Below are 21504 nucleotides of genomic sequence, written 5' to 3'. Positions count from 1 at the left end.
TGAGCCGTGCTCCCTCAAGGGCTGCAGAAGATAGCGTCAACCTTTCCCTTTCCCTCAAGAACCACTTATCATGCTGCTGCATGTCCAAGTTTATACAGCTGATAAAGCTAATATCATTACTCCGTATAGCTCTCTACAAGTTTGCTATCGCAATTGATGCTTCGCCTTTCAGGTGAAACTGCGACAATTTTTTTGTTTTTCAAGCGGAGTCGGACAAGCTAATAAACTTCACATGGTGCCATGTTTATTTTCATTAGGACTTTCAAGAAAGAGAAGTATGGGTTTGTCCCAGCGTTATGGCAAAACACTACCTCGTGTTATTTGTGTACGCGAACGCAAAAGTGTGACAGAGTACTGAACTCGCAGCGGAACGCACAAACCTCGAAGTGTTACAGGAGACCACAAATGGTCCTTTAATAGCCCAGGCCTCAATTAAATAGTCCTCAATTCACCACATACGATTGTGCAGGACATAATGCCCGAGAACAGGTTTGATATCGGTGCGTGGGGGAAACACCAAGTGTGTGCTGCTACGCGAATGTGAAGCAGTGTTTTTCCATGTTATCCTCTCTGAATGGACATTCGAGGTATTCTCAGACATAAATTAAACGGCTACAGATTTATAATTGCAATCGTACTTTTCTGGTGTATTGGTGTTTATTTTTCATTTGTGGAATGCGCGTAATCTGCAACTCTTTTCTTTCTTTTTTTACATTCTCCAAACTTTCTTTTGAAAGTACAAGTTGACGGCCGCTAAAGCGAGTGGTAATGCGGAAATGTCGACTGCGGAATCAAGAGCGTAATATATATTTTGTCGAATTTGTTAGTTTACTTGCATCCTCTTTACCTATTATTGCGATAGCAATTATATGGACACTTCAACGGGATTTCTGCCGTCGGCGTCGCCGTCGTCGTCGCCGTCGCCGTCAGGTTCCGTATAGATTCCAAGGGCGATAAAATCGTCGCTGCGCGCCGTACGAGTAAAAGCGCGCGGGGGATGCGCGCTATCACGGAGAGCCAACACACGGCGGAAAGCAAACGCGATTGTCGTCCAAAAGGCCGTGGCGGTATTGGGGGGAGGGAGGTGGGGCGACGCTGTGCTACGGCACCAAATCCTTATCTTGCAACCCAGCGCAAGGAGAACTGGCAACGCAATCTCCCACGCGAAAGCAAAAAAAAAAAAAAAAAAAATTGCCCGCCAATCCATCCTGTGAAGGTGGTTGGAAAGCGAAGCTTTTTACGCCACCCTCACGGTGACTGCGGCGCACTTGATATTTCACACACTACAACGTAACTTTAACCACGGCCTTTATTATTATTTATTTCACAACAATGTTCACTACTGCTTTATGATCGGTGTGATATACACTACTAGACTACCCCATAGTGGGGTAGTCTAGAAAATGAACCGAAGCAGTTACTAGGCTGGAAGGGCATAGAGAAAGGAATTCAACAAGAGGGGACACTCCCATAGGGCCCAGCGGCCGAATTGACTGCAGTGTGCCAAGCGGTCGGTGTCGATCACTTGCATCACTGCCGGTTTCGCTTTCGGGCGCGCGTATTTTGAACGCAAGCTAGCACGCCAGCTGCGCCCCCCCCCCCCCTTTCCTTTTTTTTTTGCTCTTCGTGCAGAATCGGTTTATTATTTAGTAAAAACGAATTCGAACGATCTCGTAATGTCCCATCGAATCTGTGCCACGTGCAATTTCACAAAGTAGACGCAAGACCTTTTGTGCAATGAGGAAATATTTATTTTGCTCTATATAAAAGCTCATTCCGCGCTTTTTGTGCGTTGATCCAACGTTGTGACACCAGCAGGTAAGGCAGTAGTTCCTGTATGAAGCTCCACCGGACGCTACCAGCTGAAAAAAAAATTACAAGCATGTTACATTTGCAAGCACGTAACAGCATGTTACAAGCATTAGTCATTTTGTTATTTAGACATAGGAATACTGCGAGGCGAAACGTGCGAAAGCGGTGAATGGGCGGCATTACAAACAAAAGCAATTCGCTTTTATATACATGGCGTAGAAAATACCCGACTCATCCCAAACATATATGAAAACATCTGATTTCCAAGCCTTCCCCAATTTCCTGGCATTATTTCCTGCACTTAGGCAGCACAAATACACGAGCGACTTCGCGTTTCCAAAACTTGGCCTCGGGCGACGCGACGGTACGCGACATACACAGAGACGGACGCAACAGGCACTCAAGACAAATGCGTGGGTGCAATGCCTTTTTTTCAGTCCTTTAGAAGACGTAATTTTCGAATTACAAGTTTATGATATGTTCGTCGTTCGCGCGTTCTGCCGGCGCCAGCAGCACACCCCATGTTATTACTCTTGGCAATCGCCCATCGCGTTTTCAACAGGCGTGAGTACCGAAAGAAAGTATATGTTGTTGCGGAGCCACAAAAAACGTCACAGACTTGTCCCTCTAAGATTCATTACACGCCAAACTAACTTTATCACCACGGCCGAGCTGCTTATCGCTAACTGCGTCACAGCGCGCTGTGCGGCCAGCGTGCCTCAAAAGTACCCCAGAAAGTAACGAAATTACTTTTCAGTAATGTCTGGCGTCAGAGAAAGCGGCACAAACTTCTGCTAGCAAGATGCACTAGACTACACACCACGGCTGAGTTCTCGCTAACTGCGACACGGCGCCCTGTGCGGCCAGTGTGGCTCAAAAACCGAAATAAGTTACAATAGTCCCCCTAGGAAGCGTCGGAAACATGTCTCAGCACGATTCATTTACTCAAATTAACTGCGCCAGGATGGCCGAGCTATTTTTCGCTAACTGCGTCTTAAGTCTCGGTCCCGTGCCGTAAGCCTAATTGCGTCGTAGACTGTGAAACAAGATTTCTCACCTTGCCGTAGTCCAATAGTGCAGTGGTGTCTTGTCCCAGTGCAGAAGGAACGCAAGAATACGCTGAGAGCCCAATAAACCAGGTTACATTTGAAAAAGAAAAAAAGAATGAGACAGACGGGTCGCCGCACGCGAGCGCTCAAACGCGCGCGCAGCCATCCTCGCTGGCTTCGGGGGAGTGTCTGGCGGATGACGCATGTAACTGGCGCGTCATTGACCTGCGGCAAGGTAAGGCAAGGAAAATAAGTCGCAAAGCTTAAGTTCATTTATACGCAAAACGTTTTAGTTTTCGCGGCAAAGAATTACAAAAATAAATGAATGCCTGTTAACTTAAGTTCACTTTCTTTTTTTTTCGATGCTCGCGGCAGATAAAGTTCAGAGTAAAAAGTATAGCGTGACGTATGGTGACGTGTTCCCTGTTGCCAGTTTTTGCCGAGTGTCCCCTCTTGTTGAATTTCTTTCTCTATGGGAAGGGTTTCGAATGACGTCAACCCTCTTTCAAGCAGCTGCATAAGCTTTGCAACAGCTGCAATCTAATCTTACGGACCGCGCCGAGCCTGTTTCCGTTGTTTGCCCGCAGCCCTTATCATCCATCATGTTGGCTCATCACTTTGAAGCTTGTTTTTGTGGTTTTTCTTGCGAAAACGAGTGCTTAGTTGTACGCTGAATGCCTGAATTCAAGTAAGCTATACTGCTATACCTGCAATTGTTAGCGGTTCGTCGGGATCGTTTTTTTTTTTTGTTACAAAGACGGACACGACAGAACCCTTGGCTGGTAGAGGTACAAAGCTTCGCTTTGAAAAGCGGGGAGGCAGCGCGGGAGGGACGGCGGGAGCAGCTTCTACTCTGCCAACAAATACGCTTGCACTGGCTGTGGTAGCCGTCGCCCGCACCGTCTCTTTATCTCCACCACGGCCGGGCTAGACTGGCGCGCGCACTCGCTTCTTAAGAAGCGAGCGAGCGTGCGCGCCAGTCGAGCCCGGCCGTGTCTCCACACGGCTCTGACCTTTATGCGCTGTCCATTCGCCGCTCAGTTTCCGTTGAAGCGATAGACCGCACGATTCTTCGCCCGCTGCAGCGGCCGCGCCAGCGTTTTGACAGTCGTTGTCTGCGGTTATTCAGTGTGATCTATTCATGTTTGCTTGTGCGCGATGACACCACGCTTGTCAATTCAGTTAGAAAGCGAATGTGTCCAAGTTTATGCGGCCGATAAAACGACTCTACTATCCCTACTCCGAATAGGTCTCTACCAATTTGCTATCGCAATTGATGCTTCGCCTTTCGGGCGAAACTGCGACATTTTTTGCGATAAATGACAATCAACCATAAAAACTCTGCTTCTCTTAGCTCACAACTTTCACGTACATTGTTCCTAACCTTTTTTTCAGTTAGGTAGTTTCAGAATACTCATGGAGTATAATTGTTCAAGGCAAATAAAGCGGCCAAGTTTTCTTGTTTTGTCAACATATGAAGACTACAATTCCACATATAGCAACCGACGCAATTGCTTTGCCGCACTCTAATTGAAATCTTCGTTTAATGCTTTTGGATATTTAAGATTACATTAAAGGGACCCTAACCAGGCTACGTAGCAAATTTTGGTTATACGCGGGAAGCTGTTACGTGTCTTCTAGGGAGCGTTCTGCGCAAAATAAGGCAAAAAAAAACAGTTCAGAGGAAGCCTGTAAAGTGTGCACTCGCAGTAATTTGTGCAGACCATTACCGACCATATGAAGGCTTGCGTCGTTCTTGTGTCATCTTTTCTTGTTCTACGTTATTACAGTTTTATCTTTCGATGCTGAAAATGTCTGAAATTCATTGGCGATCTTGGTACATTCGCCAGAAATGTATAATAAATGGTTTTTGCTTTCTACGAGAGTGCTAGGACTTAAAAATATTGCCATACATTTAGTATATGAAGCTAGAGTTACACTATAGTTTATCAAAAACCCATTCTATTACAGTACCCACACTTTTGATTATCATGGCTTTAGCTAGTGTTGAGTTGTTCTAAGCACTTCTAAGTCCTTCTGATTGAAAAGCTTAGATCAAGGGACAGGTCGAGATGATCAATAGGGGGTTATACCTCTAAAGACTTGCGAGTACACCCACTCATGAATACATTGGCTAGGACGATTGTCAAATCTGCAACTCTTAAGCACCTCCTGATGCCGTCTGTTGAACCTCTGCTGTCAGTAGGGTGATTTATTTTAATGATAGTTATCCATCCTGAACTACAGAGAAGTCAATCGTTTTCAGGTTCCCTTTCGAAGAAATAATTTCGTGCGTTAGCATCGTTTGATCCTGAGAAAGGGTGTGGTCTGTTTGCTAGCCATGCTACTGCATGGCCCGTACCTTTATAGACTTGGTATGGAGGAACTTGCCTTACTGTGAAGCTCTTGTCAAATATATAGCTATCTGAGCGAGCACCAGTAAGCAAAAGAGTTAATGTTACGGATGATTTCAAATAGCCTTTGCTGATTTGTTTTATATTGTGCGGAAATATAAGTCGGCTGTATTCAATACTTTCGCATGTTCGCAGACATTTACGTAAACCTGGAGTCTCCTACAGTAGGAAATTGCAGTACAAATGTACATTCAACCAGCCATCTGTGAAGCTACCAGAGAATGGCCTTGCTCTAGTCTCTCTCCCTTTCATTATGCCTTGTATTTTTGTCGCAGTATTCAGTTACCTCTAATTACGATTTTGTTGTAGTTAAACTTAGGTTTTGATAGTCAGGTGCGACTGACACACATGTCAGCCAATGACCAATGGAACAATTTGTACTTCAAGGTGCGCACTGCCTGTGGTGCGTACGCCCACATTATAAGAGAGGTTTTGTTCGCCAACAAGAATTTAAATTGATGGTCCTCGCAGTTTCTCAAATAAGCGTGCAGCACATTTCATTAGCACCGCTGACTATCAATTCCCTATTTATATATGTACCTTTAGAGTAAAAAAATAATACCTAATTCTATGGAACCCGGCTTTTCTTCTGACTCTATTAGATCATCTAGGACGACCACCATCTTCCACTGGTTCCGCAGGCAGGACGCTTTCAACTACCTCTGTATTGGCAACACTAAGCGGCAAGTGTCCCTCATTATTATCGCACTAAATTTTGTACCTACCCGCTCGTGTGGCTCAGTCAGCTAACGCGTTGCGGCGCTGAGCACGACACCGCGGCGGCCGCATTTCGATGGAGGCGAAATGCAAAAACGCCCGTGTGCTTGCGTTGTATTTCACGTTAAAGAGCCCCAGGTGATCAAAATTAACCCGGAGCCCTTCACTACGGCGTGCCTCATAATCAGAACTGGTTTTGACACGTAAAACCCCAAATGAAGATGAATTTTATACTTCTACACATATTTTTCACACTGTTCTTGCTTGAGTAAGCGTATAAATACAGGCCACCATGTTTTTTGACGTGTAGGGAGGCTGGTAAAGTTAATATTTCATGACGAAATTATTAACAGAGAGACATACAAGTACATCAGATATAAAAATTACTTTAGAAGAGTACCCACACTTCAAGAGGTTCGCTAATTACCCGCAGAAAGAGAGTATGAAAAAAGTAAGCCAAACATACAATGTAGAAAGTTTTGCCAACATCGTTCCCACTAATATACTATCAACGAAACATATTTTATAAGCACAAAGCTCGATATTTGTGCGACTAGTCGCAGAGAAACATGCCATATGGGCGTCGTAGTTCACCTCGGGGAATGGCGTACTGATACGCAGCCCCCACTTCATTTTATAGGAGAAACAAGCTTTCATTTTTTTTTCAGTTCAGTACGTTAGCTACGCTAATAGATTAATCTCCAACTGTAATGTACATAGTCGCGTATTAACGTCCATTCTACGTTGTGCATTACAAAGAGCATTAGGATAGTATTGTGTTCAAAATTGGTGCGCAAATCACGTAGTTTAAGAGGGGGGGGGGGGGGGTCTGCCAAATGAGCGAGACAATATAGACGTACAAAACGCAGTTTCGCTTCTTACATTTTGTTATATTAGTCAACAAACAACAGCAGCTGTTTCGCCCCGAGGCGAAGCATCGATTGCGACAGCAAATTAGTCGACAGCTTTACGAAGTAATGATAGTAGCTCATTCGTATAATCGCTTACTAACTAAAAGCGTGGTGTTTACGCGAATTGGCAAACATGAGCGCTTCACACTCGGTGACCGCGGACACTCACTGTGAAAACACTGGCGTGAACAAGCACGATTTAAGTTACTTTAGTGATGTCTAGTGCTTGAACGCAAACTGGGCGACGAAAAGACTGCACGCACAAAGGTATGAGCCACCTGCTGATTACTTTCAAGATAAGGCACGCACGACCGCAAAGTACGCAGTTGATGCCGGAGTAGAACGCGGCCTGCCTCTCTCCCTTGCCGCCTCTCCGCTTTCCACCCTGCGTAGGCGAGATTGTCCAGCGATCGTCGCATACCCCATGCGCGCGTAAGCAAAATACACAATTACTGTCGGAAAACAACGACGCCCCCCCCCCCCTCCCCCCCCTGCTCGCTCCCAGCATCTCTCCCTCCCATCACCTCACGGCCTTTTGCACGATGGAATTTTGTAGCCAGGAGGGAAGAGCGAGAATGTCAGACGAGGAGTTACATAACCACGCGTTTAATGGTCTCTCAGGCTTGTTTCATCTGAAGAAGAATAGCACGCGCGGCCAGATCACGGACCACGCGCCGTCGGCCCGCTTTCACTAGATGGCAGCATCTATAACATCTCACCAATAGAGCAAGCGAAGGTCGCCGCAGCAGGCGCCTTCACAAACCTGCCACTTCTAGCAGGCATGTGGGAATTGTCTTGGCAGCATGAACGAGCGTCTACAGCACCGTCACTGATAAAGGCACTTTCTGCGTTGGTGTTTGTAGGGGAACAGCGAACTTGCTGGGTTCTGTTCCTACGTACAGCAGCAGTGTCGGTGTTAACCCAGTAGGAACGAGGCTCATCGGCTGAGGCTTGTACTGCCGCTTTGCGTTTGAGGTCTGTCTACCAGACGTCGTCTGCGTAGAATAGCTCCGGTAGTTCGCGGATACCATGACATCTGTCCAAGTCTTTCCTTTGACGTTTACGGTATTGTTCTTAGAAGTTTCGAAGGCTCTCTTTATCCGGCAGTTTGAGCGTCAGATTAGTGGAACTAAGAGAAAGCTAAGGTCTTAGCCGACGACTCATGAGTTGCTCGGCAGGACTATACCCATTCTTAAAAGGAGTCGACTTGCAAGATAGAGGCGTAAGGTAAGGGTCTCTGGTCTTTGTCATGGAAGGCTTGATGATATTTTCAGCAGCCTGCTAAAGGTAACGTGCTTCAACGGTAGTCTTGAGCGACGAATGAAAACTCAGCGTACGAAAACTGCGGGATGCTGTCGAAAACCACTTTCTCAGGAATTCCGTGGCGTGCAAAAATGACTGGCTGTGGTTTACTACAGCTTCGGACGTGAGCTCTTCCATCCGAACCAGTTCAGGGTATCTTGAATTATATTCTGTAGCTTTCAACCACCACTGGCTCCTAAAGTGAAACGCATCCATCGCAATGCTTTGCCAGGGTCTCTCTGGAAATTCGGAGCTTATAAGTGCCATTTTCCTGTCCCTTGTTGTTTCGATGCATTGCTGCCATTTTTTCACCAGGGATGTAAAGTCAGCTCCTATATTGCACCACCAGATACAATCTCTGGCTCGAGCAAGTGTCTTTGTTATGCCGAAGTGTCCTCCATGTAAGAGTCGTAGGACTTTCTTTTGGCAATAGGCCGGGACGACAACTCGAGCAGTGTAGAGGAGTAATTAGTTCTCCAGAGTGAGCTGGTCTTGATGCTCGTAGAAGGGATTTAGGTATACAGGTAAATCTCGCCTGGAGGAACATTCATTCTTGCTCCACCGGTGAAGTTGTGCAAAAACAGGGTCTGTTTCTTGAGATGCCTTTAACCATTGAAGACAGTGTTCCTTTGTGGGAATAGATCTTTTCAATGAGCATACGAAAGCTTCCACGTTTTCCTCGAGCTCAGTGACTTCTGTTCCTCGCAGAGGCGCTGTTGAAAGAGCGTCTGCGACTACAGGGTCTTTGCCTGGAACGTATGCAATCCCGTACTGGTAACGCATAATTCTCATTTTTAACCTCTGCAATCTGGGTGTCAGGTCGTCAAAGCTCTTCGAAGAGGAGACAAGAAGCAACAGCTTATGATACGTCTCCAGCTAGAACAGCTTGCCGACAAGATAATCACTGAACTTATCACATGCCCATACTAAAGCAAGAGCCTCTTCCTTGATTTGAGCGTAACACTTCTCGGTCTCTGAGAGTAATCTTGAGGCATAAGCGATGACACACAACTTGCCATTCGTTTGTTTTTGCCGCATTAATGCCCCATGTCCGAAGGACGAGGCATCTGCAGTGACGATTGTTTCTCTTGATGGACCGTAACCTTCAAGGACGGGGCGATACAACAGCACTGACTTCCATCTGTTGAACGGCTGTTCTTATGGAGCATCCCACGTGAACTCTTGCTTCATTGACAGCAAAAGAGTAAGTGGTTGCATGACTTCGAAGAGATTAGGAACGAATCTGGCGAGGTATGTTGCTATTCCGAGAATTCTTCTGCGCGTTTCCTGCCATCTTCCCTCTCTTGCGCGCAAGGTTCAGCCTTGATTGTCCGCTCCCCTCACGCACTCACTCGCACATAGAGCAAATGGCGCGCGGCGATGACGATGGCAGAAATGCTCTTGGAGTTTGCATATATTTGCTCTCACATTAAAGTAGAACACATATTCCTGCGTCTGGATATAATAGCATATAGCAAGTCTTCAAAATAAATGTGCACGTAGGTCATTTTTCTTTCCTGTCCTTTTCGAGTGGCGCTGCGCATCCAGACACAAAGCTCTGTTTTGTTGGAAAACGTGTTTTTGTAAAAGATGCTCCCAGCTATTGTTGCGCAAAAAAATTGTCAAAGACATTTCCTTAGCAGCACTTACAACCGATGTTCACTCCAATCTCTTCCTTTCCTCAAACAATCTCAGCCTCCTTATAATAGATTTTCTTTAATCGCTATATTGGGACTAACAGCTGGCCAGCCATCTACAACTGGGTCCGCAGGTGCGGTTGTTTCACCTCAACCGGTATTGCCAACATCGATCGGTAAGTGTTGCCTATGGTTCCCACCGTTATTATGGTGCCTATACCAAGCTTGTATATATTGTTTTTCATACTAGTGCTTGCAGGAGCCGTGTTGGGATACAGCCCATGCTGGTAATGAAAAAAAAAATATTACATTATCGTGTACTTTTGGAGGTGCAGAAAAGTACCTAAAGTATAATAAAAACGCAATTGGTATGCTTGGAAAAGGTCGTGCTCAGCATTGCTGCATGTATACTACTTGAACAGCGCCAAAATTCTCTCCACTGAAAAACACGCTAAAGCAATAAGGCTGAATACACCACTTCATAGGAAGCTCTAGATATTCCAAGTATGCATCCCTGTGCCATGAAAGCTAAAATTGTAACGAGAAGAAAGCACTGCACTGGTGAAACCAGCTGCAAACAAACCATGCCTGTCTTGTAATGCCCGACAGGTATTTGTGCTCCAGGCCTGCAGCCTGTGCTTAACTTGATAGCACACACCAGCTGGCTTCCTGGCATTTCTATTCCCCCAATATAAATATATATATATATATATATATATATATATATTGTTACACATGAGGCGTGTGTATTTACAGATCATGAACGAGAGTAGAGGGAAAACAGTCCGGTACCGGTTGTATTTTGCGCTCAGCACCAAAAGCTTCATCGTCCTCCTCTTCTTCCTTCCTCCTCAACCAGGCCGTTACATTCCCCGTTTGGCAGACGAAGCCCACCATGGTACTTAGGGCTGAGTGTTAGAGGGATATCGCTTGAGGCGCGTAACATGCGCAAGTTGAGTAGTGCTATAGCGGCGTCCTATATATATATATATATATATATATATATATATATATATATATATATATATATATAGTAACTGGATTTTTCAATGGGCCACGCGTATTTAGAAAAATCAGAAGCAGAACTTCGCGGTTATGTTACTTTTATTTACCCAACAGTTTCGGTCGGTGGACCGACCGAAACTGTTGGGTAAGTAAACCTAAGAGATAACCGCAAAGTTGTGCTTCTGATTTATATATATATATATATATATATATATATATATATATATATATTTCTGTACTTTCAGACCTGACACCGCATGTTCATGTCAGTTCTCCTTTGTGCGCATACATTTATGGAGAATACCACGAGAGCAGTTATTCCCCGTTGCATTTTTTTACAGCGGAGCTATTACGCTTGTCGGAAGTCCGTTTCGGGCTGACAGAAAATTCGGCCACGCTTTGCGTAGGGCGGAGTCTCACCTCGGCATGCTTGCGCTTCGCCTTCCTTCTCCCCAGCCGAGAAGAAGCAAGTGTTCGCTTAGCCGTGACGTCCCTGATATGCTAGAAAGCTCTGAGCTGTCGCCAGGCCCACAGACGTGTCGCTTCTCTCGTCTAGTGAACCCGGGTGCGTAGCTACCATGGGGCGACTGAAGAAAGGCAATACTCCCGAAGAAGAAGCCGCCTACAAGGAAGCTCGGTGCGCGGCTCAACGGGACTACGATCGACGAAAGAGAGCCGATCTTGCCCATCGCGCCGAGGGCGCCGTCGACAAAGGCTGTCGCAGAGTCGAGGATCCCGAGTTTCGAGCCAGAGACAACGAACGCTGCCGAATGAATGCTCGGTGTTGCCGGCAATCGGTTCCGCGTGCCGTGAGGTTCCGCTGTGACGCAGCCTTGCACCACTAGTGCAAACTGACCACATTTTTTAAATAGAGGGCACTCTGAACGCCATTGTGGCATTACACGAGGGAGTGTTACGCTTGTTGTACGTGGTTACCGATGTAAGCCTTGAGGGAAATGATGAGAAAATAAAAAGATTCATTACATCATTCAGAGCAATCTATGTGTGCTAACGACAAGAAATATACGTACACAGAATGAATGGTTCGTCCTTACAAATTGTTGAACTAGGCAAAGTAAACCCACAAAATTCTTTCTTCTAAAAGTAACAGCAAGGATTTAATCAGCCGAACGCGTACTTTTTTACGTTTATTTGTTCTGTTGCTTTGGGGAGCATCGCTCAGGTGGATGTGTTCAGGCCTACTTCAACTAAACTATTTTAAAGCAATTACATTTACTGCGGCATTTAGTAGTCCTTCGAAAGTTTGTGGCGTCAACATCAGCTTTATTTGCTTTCGCGGTTGTTCCGTGATTTTATCGTAGTAATAAAACTGGCAGCTATGTTATGTTATGGTGGCTCTTTACAGACATCGGCTCTTTTAATATCACTTTTTCATAGCCTGCTGACAAAATGCTATCGACCGTTCGATTTCTACACATACCTCTAAGAGAAGTGTATGTAGATTGCACTGAATCTCCTAATTCTAGCAAAAACAACTATAAATCCTACGAAAATGCTCTAGAATTAATCTTGTTATGTTCTGGGCGCCGTTACCAGGTAAATATTCCAAAACATTTACTAAAGGTGGCCCTTTTTGTATACGCGCATTCTCGCTAATTGAGTTGGCTTAGAGTACAGTGGATCTACCAGAAAAGCAAGCAGAATTATTTAATCGCAGGTGGAACACCATTGACAGGGTCGGTGGGCGTAGCAGCTCCAACTGTCGTGCTTGTACCAACAATAAATGGTAAGTGCCTTGGATCATTTATGCAGTTTCCTAGGGTCCCCAAATACAGCGACGATATTTTTTTCTGCTGACGTTGCTGTAACTGGCACAAACTATAGCCAAACGGTATGAAAGGTATAAAAATTTCAAGACTTTCTCTGTTTGGAAGAGGATATTCTATTTAGGTGCGCTCAAGACCATAACCATCAAAACATTCCCATTTTCTTGAAGTACAGCGCTTCACGCGTCCCTGCCTCTCCATGAATAAATCAGATGAGTGCCCTTTTGCTGTTCGAGCCGGTGCTAGTTTAACATATTATGGCTATATTCTAGTGCAAATGATTCTTACATTCTCCAAGAGTGTTTACAATTGGCAAATAGACCGTATATGTTCCCTCAGAGAATCCCAAATCCACAGAAGATTCTGTAAAAATTAATCATATTTCGTTATCAGCGCCAATTATGAGATAAATAACACAACATACGCGTAATCTTCGTATCTCGCACATTCGTTTTCTTGAAATAAGGTGTCAGCCTCAATATCTGTGAATCTAGCGGAAAAGCTGCTCAATTAATTTCACTGCAGGTGGCACTATCCAACAGTCGCCACAGGCGCGGCCAGTCCAGTTGTGTGGGTGAAGCGCTGAGCGATATTTCGTTTTAGATATTACTGCCTCAACTATTTTGCCTTACCTACCGAAATTTTTGACTTCCATCTTTTCTACTGCTACCATAACTATATGGATTCACTTATGATTACAAAAAGATGCTGCCACAGTGTACAGAGTTTTATGACTGTGCATTCAGACGCACCCATACAAGTGTATCAACAGAATTAGTTTTATTTCCAAATTTTTGTGCATTGCTTTGTCAGAATACTTTTTTTTTTTACTCTTGAGTAAGCCGCAAGAACATTAATAGGCCGCTGTAATAAAAAAGCGGCGTTGTGTTTCTCGGCGATAAAGAGCTAATTTGTACGGTTTTCTTTTAGTGCCATGTGTCACGCGAACCCGTACTACTGCGGAGACACACCATTCTAGCGTGGCCGTTTATTTGTATTCTGACTGGCCGAAAGCAGAAAGTTGTTGTACCACTTCGCGGCCGCCCCTGCTGTCTTACAACAGATCAAAAGCAAAATATTTGTAGGTGGCTCTTAGCCAACAAAACTGGTATTCAGCTACCACAAGGAGCATCAGGCTTACCGGTGCCATGCTTGTATGATTGAGGCACTATTAAAGAAATGGCTTTTCAGTTTGGCTAAGAGGACAGACGGATAATTTTCATTTAGGTGTCTCATAGCAATATTTGTCAGAGCAAAATGTGTTTCCTATATATGAATGCAAAGAAACAACGCGTGGAAGAGGGGGGCCATGTGCTATCGTTTTTCCTTTAATTTGTGCCCATCAGACAACAAACAATAACACTCCATTTGAGAGAGGGCTATACCGACAGGTATATTGAATGAACGTATTTAACTTCTAATAAACCTTCTTTGAGAAAGAAATTTACAGAAGAATAAAATTGGGTTGGAGTGCATACGGCAGGCATTGCCAAATCCTGACTGGGAGCTTACCACTGTCGTTGAAAAGAAAAGTGTACAATCATTGCATTCTACCGGTGCTAACATACGGGGCAGAAACTTGGAGGTTAACAAAGAAGCTCGAGAACAAGTTAAGGACCGCACAAAGAGCAATGGAACGAAAAATCTTAGGAGTAACGTTAAGAGACAGGAAGAGAGCGGTGTGGATCAGAGAACAAACGGGGGTAGACGATATTCTAGTTGACATTAAGCGGAAGAAATGGAGCTGGGCAGGCCATGTAATACGTAGGATGGATAACCGGTGGACCATTAGGGTTACAGAATGGATACCAAGAGAAGGGAAGCGCAGTCGAGGACGGCAGAAAGTCAGGTGGGATGATGAGGTTAGGAAATTCGCAGGCGCAAGTTGGAATACGCTAGCGCAAGACAGGGGTAATTGGAGATCGCAGGGAGAGGCCTTCGTCCTGCAGTGGACATAAATATAGGCTGATGATGATGAAACCTTCTTTAATTTTCCGTGGAAACCTCGAAGCTCATAGCCTTCGCGCTGAGCGGGAATCTCGCATAACTATCTGATTGCAGATGCTGCACAAATAACGGTATCAGTTATCACAATTATGGAGCAGGTAATGCCCTTTGTCCTTTAAAGACTTATGCTCTCGATACCCCTGACACAACATCAAATTACGTGGCATTGTGCCAGCTGGGCTACTTCCGAGGTTATGAATGCGCGTATGAGCGGCAAGTTATTTCCCTTGCAGCAACCGCTGGAGAGCAGCTACTCATAGGGCGCGACTTTCCCAGGTTCATGGCTCTTCCGGCGTGAGAGCACTTCTGTTCCGTTTACATTTACCTGTGTGGCTGAAAATTACTCTTGTATAAAAAGTTCATCTGGTAATAGTTGTAATTGGGTATGAAAAGTTTGCAGCCCCCTAAAATTTTGTAAATGCCACTATGGGAGTTCAATGTAGATGGGCAAACCAACTGTACAATAAACTTTCAGGTGAGGCAGCTACTGTTGGAGTGACGAACGCGGGGCATGAGCTTGTGGGCATTCCAGTAGCACCTAGTGGTGAGTATGCTTCTGACCATCGCCAGCATCAGTTTCGATGACTCCACTAGCTGCGATGGCTTTCGCCCAGCTTTTGGTGGTAACTACACCAATACATCTGAGTGTCGCCGTCTCGGTACGGTCTACGAAAGATTGCAAGAGCTGAAAGACGACAACATATAGGCTGGACGAGATTGGAACTGGACAGGAACCTACCCAATAATTCATACTAACCTGGCCTACTTTCCGCTGCAAAACAGTAGCCCCAGTCTAGCTAACAGAATCGCACTTACAAAATGTCGTACCACTTTGGCACCGCCACCATAGCTATAAACACCAAGAAAGCACTCCATAAATTTACTTACTGCGGTGCTCCGCAATAATTTAAGTTTTCAGTAATAGATTAAAATCTATTATGCTTTTCCACAACGAGAGACGATGTCGCCAATTATTCTGGTGGGTTATTGAAAGGGTTTATCTATACAGCGTCACGGAATTTCGCGGCGCAGCAGAATTAATATACCACTGTCATAAGGATAGCTTGTTTTGGGAGTACTCGTGAATAGAATCGTGACTTTCCTAATTGATATTCCTGATTTACCACAAATGCCAAGTGCCGCTGAACCTAACAACGACAATGACTAACGCTTGTATGAGTGATGACAATTTGTCTGCGTCGAAAACGTTAGTACAGATAAGAATTGACTGGATCTAGCAGTAAATTGATTAGAATGATTTATTCGCAGGCGGAACGGCTTTTGCTGGTTCGGCGGGTGGAGCAACTCCCACTGTTGTGATTGTACCAACACCAAATGGTAAGTGCTTTTGATTATGTATGTAGTTTCTTAGGGCCCCCAAATACAGCGACGATATCTTTTTTGCTCTGCTGACGTTCCTGTAACTGGCACAATGCATTGCCAAACCTCCTCGAAGAGCATAAAAATTCCGAGTCTTGCTCTGTTTTGAAGCGAATATTTCACTTAGGTGCGTTGAAGCACTATCGCCTACTAAACTTTCCCCTTGTCTAGCGGTGCAGTGCTTCACGCGTTCATGCCACTCCGTGAATCAGCCATGAAAATGTTTCTGGGCCGAATAGAGCACCCTTTTTCTTTTGGAGCTGGTGCTAGTTTGAGATAGTATGGTCATTTTATAGTCCAAATGTTTCTTACATCGCCCCAAGAGTAGTCCCAATAGACCAAAACACTATAGGTTCAGGCAAGGAATCCCAAATCGTCTGAATATTCTGTTATATTCACCATATGACGTTGTCAGCGCTATTATTAAATAAATATAACAAAATACACTAAAAGCTGGCTATCTTGCACATTTACTTTCTTGTAGCAATGTGTAAGCCGAAATTTCTCTAGATCTAGCGGGAAAGCGCCTCCATCGATTTCAATGCAGGTGGGACTATCCCCACAGTCACCACAGGCGCGGCCAGTCCAGTTGTATGGGTTACGCCAACACTGAGCGGTACGTGATTTTTACTATTACTGATTTCAAGTGTAATGCCTCGCCTACTGTACATTATCTTCTCCCAGTTTTTCTACAGCTGCCATAAATATATAGATTCACTTATTATTACAAAATGTTGCTGCTGCACTGCGCGTTGTGATATGACTGTATATTTAGTCACACACATACAAGTGTTTCAGCATAATTAGTTCTATTTCCAAGATAATGTGCATTTCTTTGTCAGAATAGTCGTTTTTTTTACATGCAAGTTAGCAGCAAGAACAATAAAAAGCAGCTGTGATAAATAAGCCGGCGCAGTATTTGTCGGTGATAGAAAGTTAACTTGTTCCGCTCTAGTTTAGTGGCTTTTATCACGCGACTCAAAACTTTTGCAGACTGACACCATCCTAGCGTAGCCGTTTATTTGTCTTTTGACTGGCCCAAAGCCCAAAGTGGTTGTAACGCTTTGTGGCCACCCATGCTGTCTCAAAACAAAATAAAAAGTAAAACATTTGTATGCGGCTCTTAGCCAACGATAGTGGTATTCAGCTACAACAAGAAGTAAGAATTGCTACTGCTCTCGCCTTGCGTCTGCCCTCGTTGTGGACGGGAACGTTTCGAGGCACGGGGGCCACTTCGAACTTGTCTCGAATGCACCTAGGGATCGGGGTACTGACCCTCGAAGATACCACAGGAGGGTAACCCAGCTCTTCGAGGAACCTGCCGCTGTGGTGGTGAAGTTGCGCGCGTTCTTGGGCTTCGGCAATCTCCTCGGCGGTGTTGTGTACCCCCAGCTTGAGGAGATCTTCGGTATGGGTCCTTGTAGCCCGAGAGTGACTCTTTGCGCAGGAGTATTTAGTCACAGGCAGATTGGCTTCCTTCAATTCTATGTTTTCTATGAATGTAAGCAAACATTGACGTCGTGGGTATCACCCCTCCATCACAAGTGTGAAGACAGATGTTGCTTTCGGAGACTGGCTTCCAATCGGTCGGTCTTCTTCCCTTCTCTTTTCTGTAAAGCAGAAGCTCCGACTTGGCGGGGAGCACCGAAGTCCGGTGGGGCTGCTATCATTTGTCCTATCATTTGTGCCCATCAGACAAGAAATAATGCAACTCCATTTGAGTTAGGGGATATACCTACAGGTATATTGAACAAATGTATGCGTGATAACCTGACCCCTTTTTTTCTATTCATCATGGAAGCCTAGAAGCTCATGGCCGTCCCACTGAGGGGCAATCTCACATATCTCGTTACCGACGCTGCAAAAATAACGCTAGCAGTTATCACAATTATGAAGGAATAAATGCGGGCATCAGCGGCAAGTTATTTCCCTTGGAGCATCCGCTGGCGAGGAGATACTGATTGGGCGCGGCTTTCACGAGTTCGTGGCTGTTACGGGGTGAGAATACTTGTGTTCCGTTTAAATTTCCCTCTGTCGCTGGAAAGTATTCTGAATGAAAAATTCATGTAGTAAAAATTGTAAATGTAGATGAAAACGTTGCTGCCTCCTAAAGTTTTATAAATGCCGCTATGTGAGCCTAGTGTCCACTAGCTCAATCGGGAAACCAACTGTATGATAATCTTTCAGGTGAGGCAGGTACTATGGGAGTGACGAACGCGGGGCATGAGCTTGTGGGAATTCCAGTAGCACCCAGTGGTGAGTATGCTTCTCACAAATTCCAGCGTCAATTTTGATGCCTGCATTAGGTTGCGATGGCTTTCGGCGAGCTTGCCGTGGCCACTACAGAAATACATCTGAGTGTCCCCGTTTCGGTATGTTTTACGAAAAATTGCGAGAGCTGAAAGTCGACAACATAGACTGGCCGGGATCTGCACTAAACAGGAATCTAACCAATAAATCATACTAAGCAGGCCTGCCTGCCTATCTATCTATCTATCTATCTATCTATCTATCTATCTATCTATCTATCTATCTATCTATCTATCTATCTATCTATCTATCTATCTATCTATCTATCTATCTATCTGTCTGCCTGTCTATCTATGTATCCGCTTAAGCCGACCCAGTGGGGCTAGCTTCAGCCACATGGCATTCTGCTCACAGTGGTGATGCCGTCGTGATTGTTCAGTTGTCATTCCAGTTTCGTGATATGACTCGTCCTGCCGTCGATATCAGGTCTTCTACTCCAACAGCGCAGTCCAAGTTGTATAACAGGTGGGACCACGAGATATGTACTCCGGGTCGTAATCCCATTGCGGACGTTGAATAGTTGTCATTCCAGTAGTCATGCGATTCCCGTCTGGCTATAAGCATGACGCCGTTGTCGTCAAAAGTCTTCGTGCATTAATTCACTCACCACCGTCGTGATACGTTCATGGTCGTTCCATTGGCGCTATTATAACATCGTCATCCGGTTCTCGTCGTGCCGTCGTTAGGGCCATCATCATCACCCAGTCGTCATCAAACCACTATCGTCACGCTGTCTTTTAACCATCGCCATCAATTCAGTAATGCCATTCTATTGTTGTGATGCTGGCTTCGTCATAACACCTTCGTCCTTCATCGACATCAATCTTTCTTGTTCCATTCTTTTGCCATTAAGTATTTGTAATTCAACCGTGAATATGCTGCAGCTGTCAGGCCGTCATCGTCAGACAGTCGCGATGATGCCATCCTGTTCGTGGCTTCACTCCAGCTTCGTCACCTGACTATTGTCATGCCATCATCATCCCCCAATTGTCGTCATACGGGCATCATGGTAGAGTCGTCGTCGCGCCATGCCATCATATGCTCGCCGTCCTCATACTGTCCTCATACATTTATCGTGCAAGCGGCGTCATGCTTTCGTCGCCACGCGTTTTTTTTTTTTTTTTTTTTTTTTGTAGCGTTAGCTACACTGGCCTAGCCAAGCCCGTTTCGCGCGGCACATCAAGAGCCGTGCTGCGCATGCGCAAGGATCAGTGATGTCACACGGCTTGCGCACCGGAGCCACCGGAGCCGGCACCTCTCGCGCACTCCGCCGCCGCCGCGCTCGACTCACCGCCGCCGGTCTGCGCATTCCAGAGGAGTGACGTCGTAGCCGTGGTAGACGCACTGGCGCCGGCGAGCGCTCACTCGCTGTGCAGTCGCCGTCTGACACTGCGCTGGAGCCGCTGCGCTTCTGACTGGCGTTTGCCAGTGTGGTATAGCCATGGAGAAGGAGAGCGCAAATGCTGCTCAACAGCGCAGAAGAACGGAGAAGCTTGACTCATAAGCATAATCTTATCTTAAGAATAATCTTAAGAATAAGCTAAGAATAATCAGCTGAACCTTTGCTAACGCTACGTATATCCTGGCATAGCCGAGCTAAGCCACTGCAACTTTTTTTTTTGTATTAGCTTCGTCGCGATGCCGTCGCTGCCGTTCCATTGTCGACATTCTAACTTCCACATTCAACATTCGTTACGCGTTCCTCATCACACGCTCGTCGACATCTCATTTCCCTCATCTCATCATCGACACGCTGTGACCGTTATACATATACCACCCTCATCATTTACGAATCGGCATCTCATTGCAGTTAAACCGTCGTCCTTATAGCGCATTGGCTGTTGCATCAACGTCATTCCTTCTTCGTCACTGCGTCACTGTGTTCGCTTCGTCACTGCGTTGGCTTCATACAGTCGCCGTCATGCCGCCATGCTAATTGGCGATCTTGGCAAGCAAGCGCAATGTGCTAAGCGGGACAGTATTGCAGTAGTTAGCATATAGCCGAATCAACGAATGTCTATATTACCGCTACTCAAGTTAAGAAAGTGGCTGTTTCCCCGAAGGGCGAAGCATTCATCACGACAGAAAATGTATTGAACAGCTATACCCAGTAAGGTTAGTAGTTTTATCAGCGGTATAACTTATTTACTTTTCACTAAATTACCAAGCGCGGTGTGACCGTGCGCACAGTCAAACATGAACACATCTCACTTGATGACCGCGAGCACTCGCTGTCAGAAAGAATGTGAGTGTGGCCGCAGCGGCGAGTGAGCGTTCTTGCTGCCTCTCGCTTTGATGTGAAATAGGCGTTGACAACCCAGCGCACAGGAAGCCATCAGCTATCTGGGGTTGTTACCCTTTTACCCACCACGGATTATTTCGAAGATTGGACTTAAAAACTGCTCTATAAGTGTCATCGGCAATTACGAGGTGGTTATGGCTTGTAGGTTGTAGCTGCGTCTGAACTAACCAACCGGCCTGGGTTTTATTCCGGGCCGTTGAGTAAATCATTGAGTATTCCGAGGCATCAAGTAAATCTTTAATTTTCTTTGTTTTATTGTAAAGAAAGAATGAGAGCTTCATCACTGCAAAGTGAAAGACGGTTTATCCTATTGATTGATATTCTTATTATTAAGAACTTTACGAATTGGCTCGTGCTTATTACCTTTTTTAAAATTGAAAAAGGCAGCTTATTGCACCAGTTTTACCATCACCTGATTTGTACCGTTAAAAAGCTGCAATATTGATTCATTTCAATAACTTCTGCAGAATAGCTTTTCCAAATTGTATATAAACGAAGCACCTAAGGATTCACAAACCACTTATTTTTCTGTTTACTTTTAAAATTTATTTGGCAAGAAGAAAGAAAGCATTTACCACATATGTCGTTCTTGCCAACAGGATTACCAGGGACTGTGCTAGCGCCACAACCAACTATCGGTTCGACGAACCTGGGAATAATAATGGTAAGCACTAAAGTCCTCGCAGAAAACGGCGGCCGAACAACTACAGAACCAGAAAGAAAAATAATATTTTCTTCGAACTGAACTACCAATGGTTTTCGCATGCGTAAATTTAAATTTAATTGAGACTATAATTATTTGTTGTAGAGATAGTATTATTATTGTCCCAAGAGGTAGCTGTAATAGCGTAGCAACCATGGTGACGTTTCC

At 45.1% G+C, this 21504-nt stretch overlaps 1 protein-coding gene and 1 long non-coding RNA gene across 2 annotated transcripts in view; one reads left to right on the top strand and one right to left on the bottom strand.

Moving 5' to 3' along the window:
* Positions 1 to 21504, top strand: part of LOC125947094 (nascent polypeptide-associated complex subunit alpha, muscle-specific form-like) — a 42365-nt gene that overhangs the window by 8376 nt on the left and 12485 nt on the right. Inside the window, exons 3-6 of the mRNA XM_049671440.1 lie at positions 9947 to 10018; positions 12526 to 12594; positions 15117 to 15185; positions 15911 to 15979. Of these exons, the coding sequence (XP_049527397.1) occupies positions 9947 to 10018; positions 12526 to 12594; positions 15117 to 15185; positions 15911 to 15979 (279 nt within the window). The remainder of the gene's footprint in view (positions 1 to 9946; positions 10019 to 12525; positions 12595 to 15116; positions 15186 to 15910; positions 15980 to 21504) is intronic.
* On the bottom strand, positions 1729 to 3035 carry LOC125946700 (uncharacterized). Its single transcript, XR_007467792.1, has 2 exons — positions 2870 to 3035; positions 1729 to 1862 (listed from the first exon to the last, which is right to left on the bottom strand). It is a non-coding gene; the product is annotated as an uncharacterized LOC125946700 (long non-coding RNA).

The sequence above is a fragment of the Dermacentor silvarum genome, chromosome 7 (genome assembly GCF_013339745.2).
Source record: "Dermacentor silvarum isolate Dsil-2018 chromosome 7, BIME_Dsil_1.4, whole genome shotgun sequence".
Taxonomy (NCBI): domain Eukaryota; kingdom Metazoa; phylum Arthropoda; class Arachnida; order Ixodida; family Ixodidae; genus Dermacentor; species Dermacentor silvarum.
This window is presented reverse-complemented; position numbering and strand designations above follow the sequence as displayed.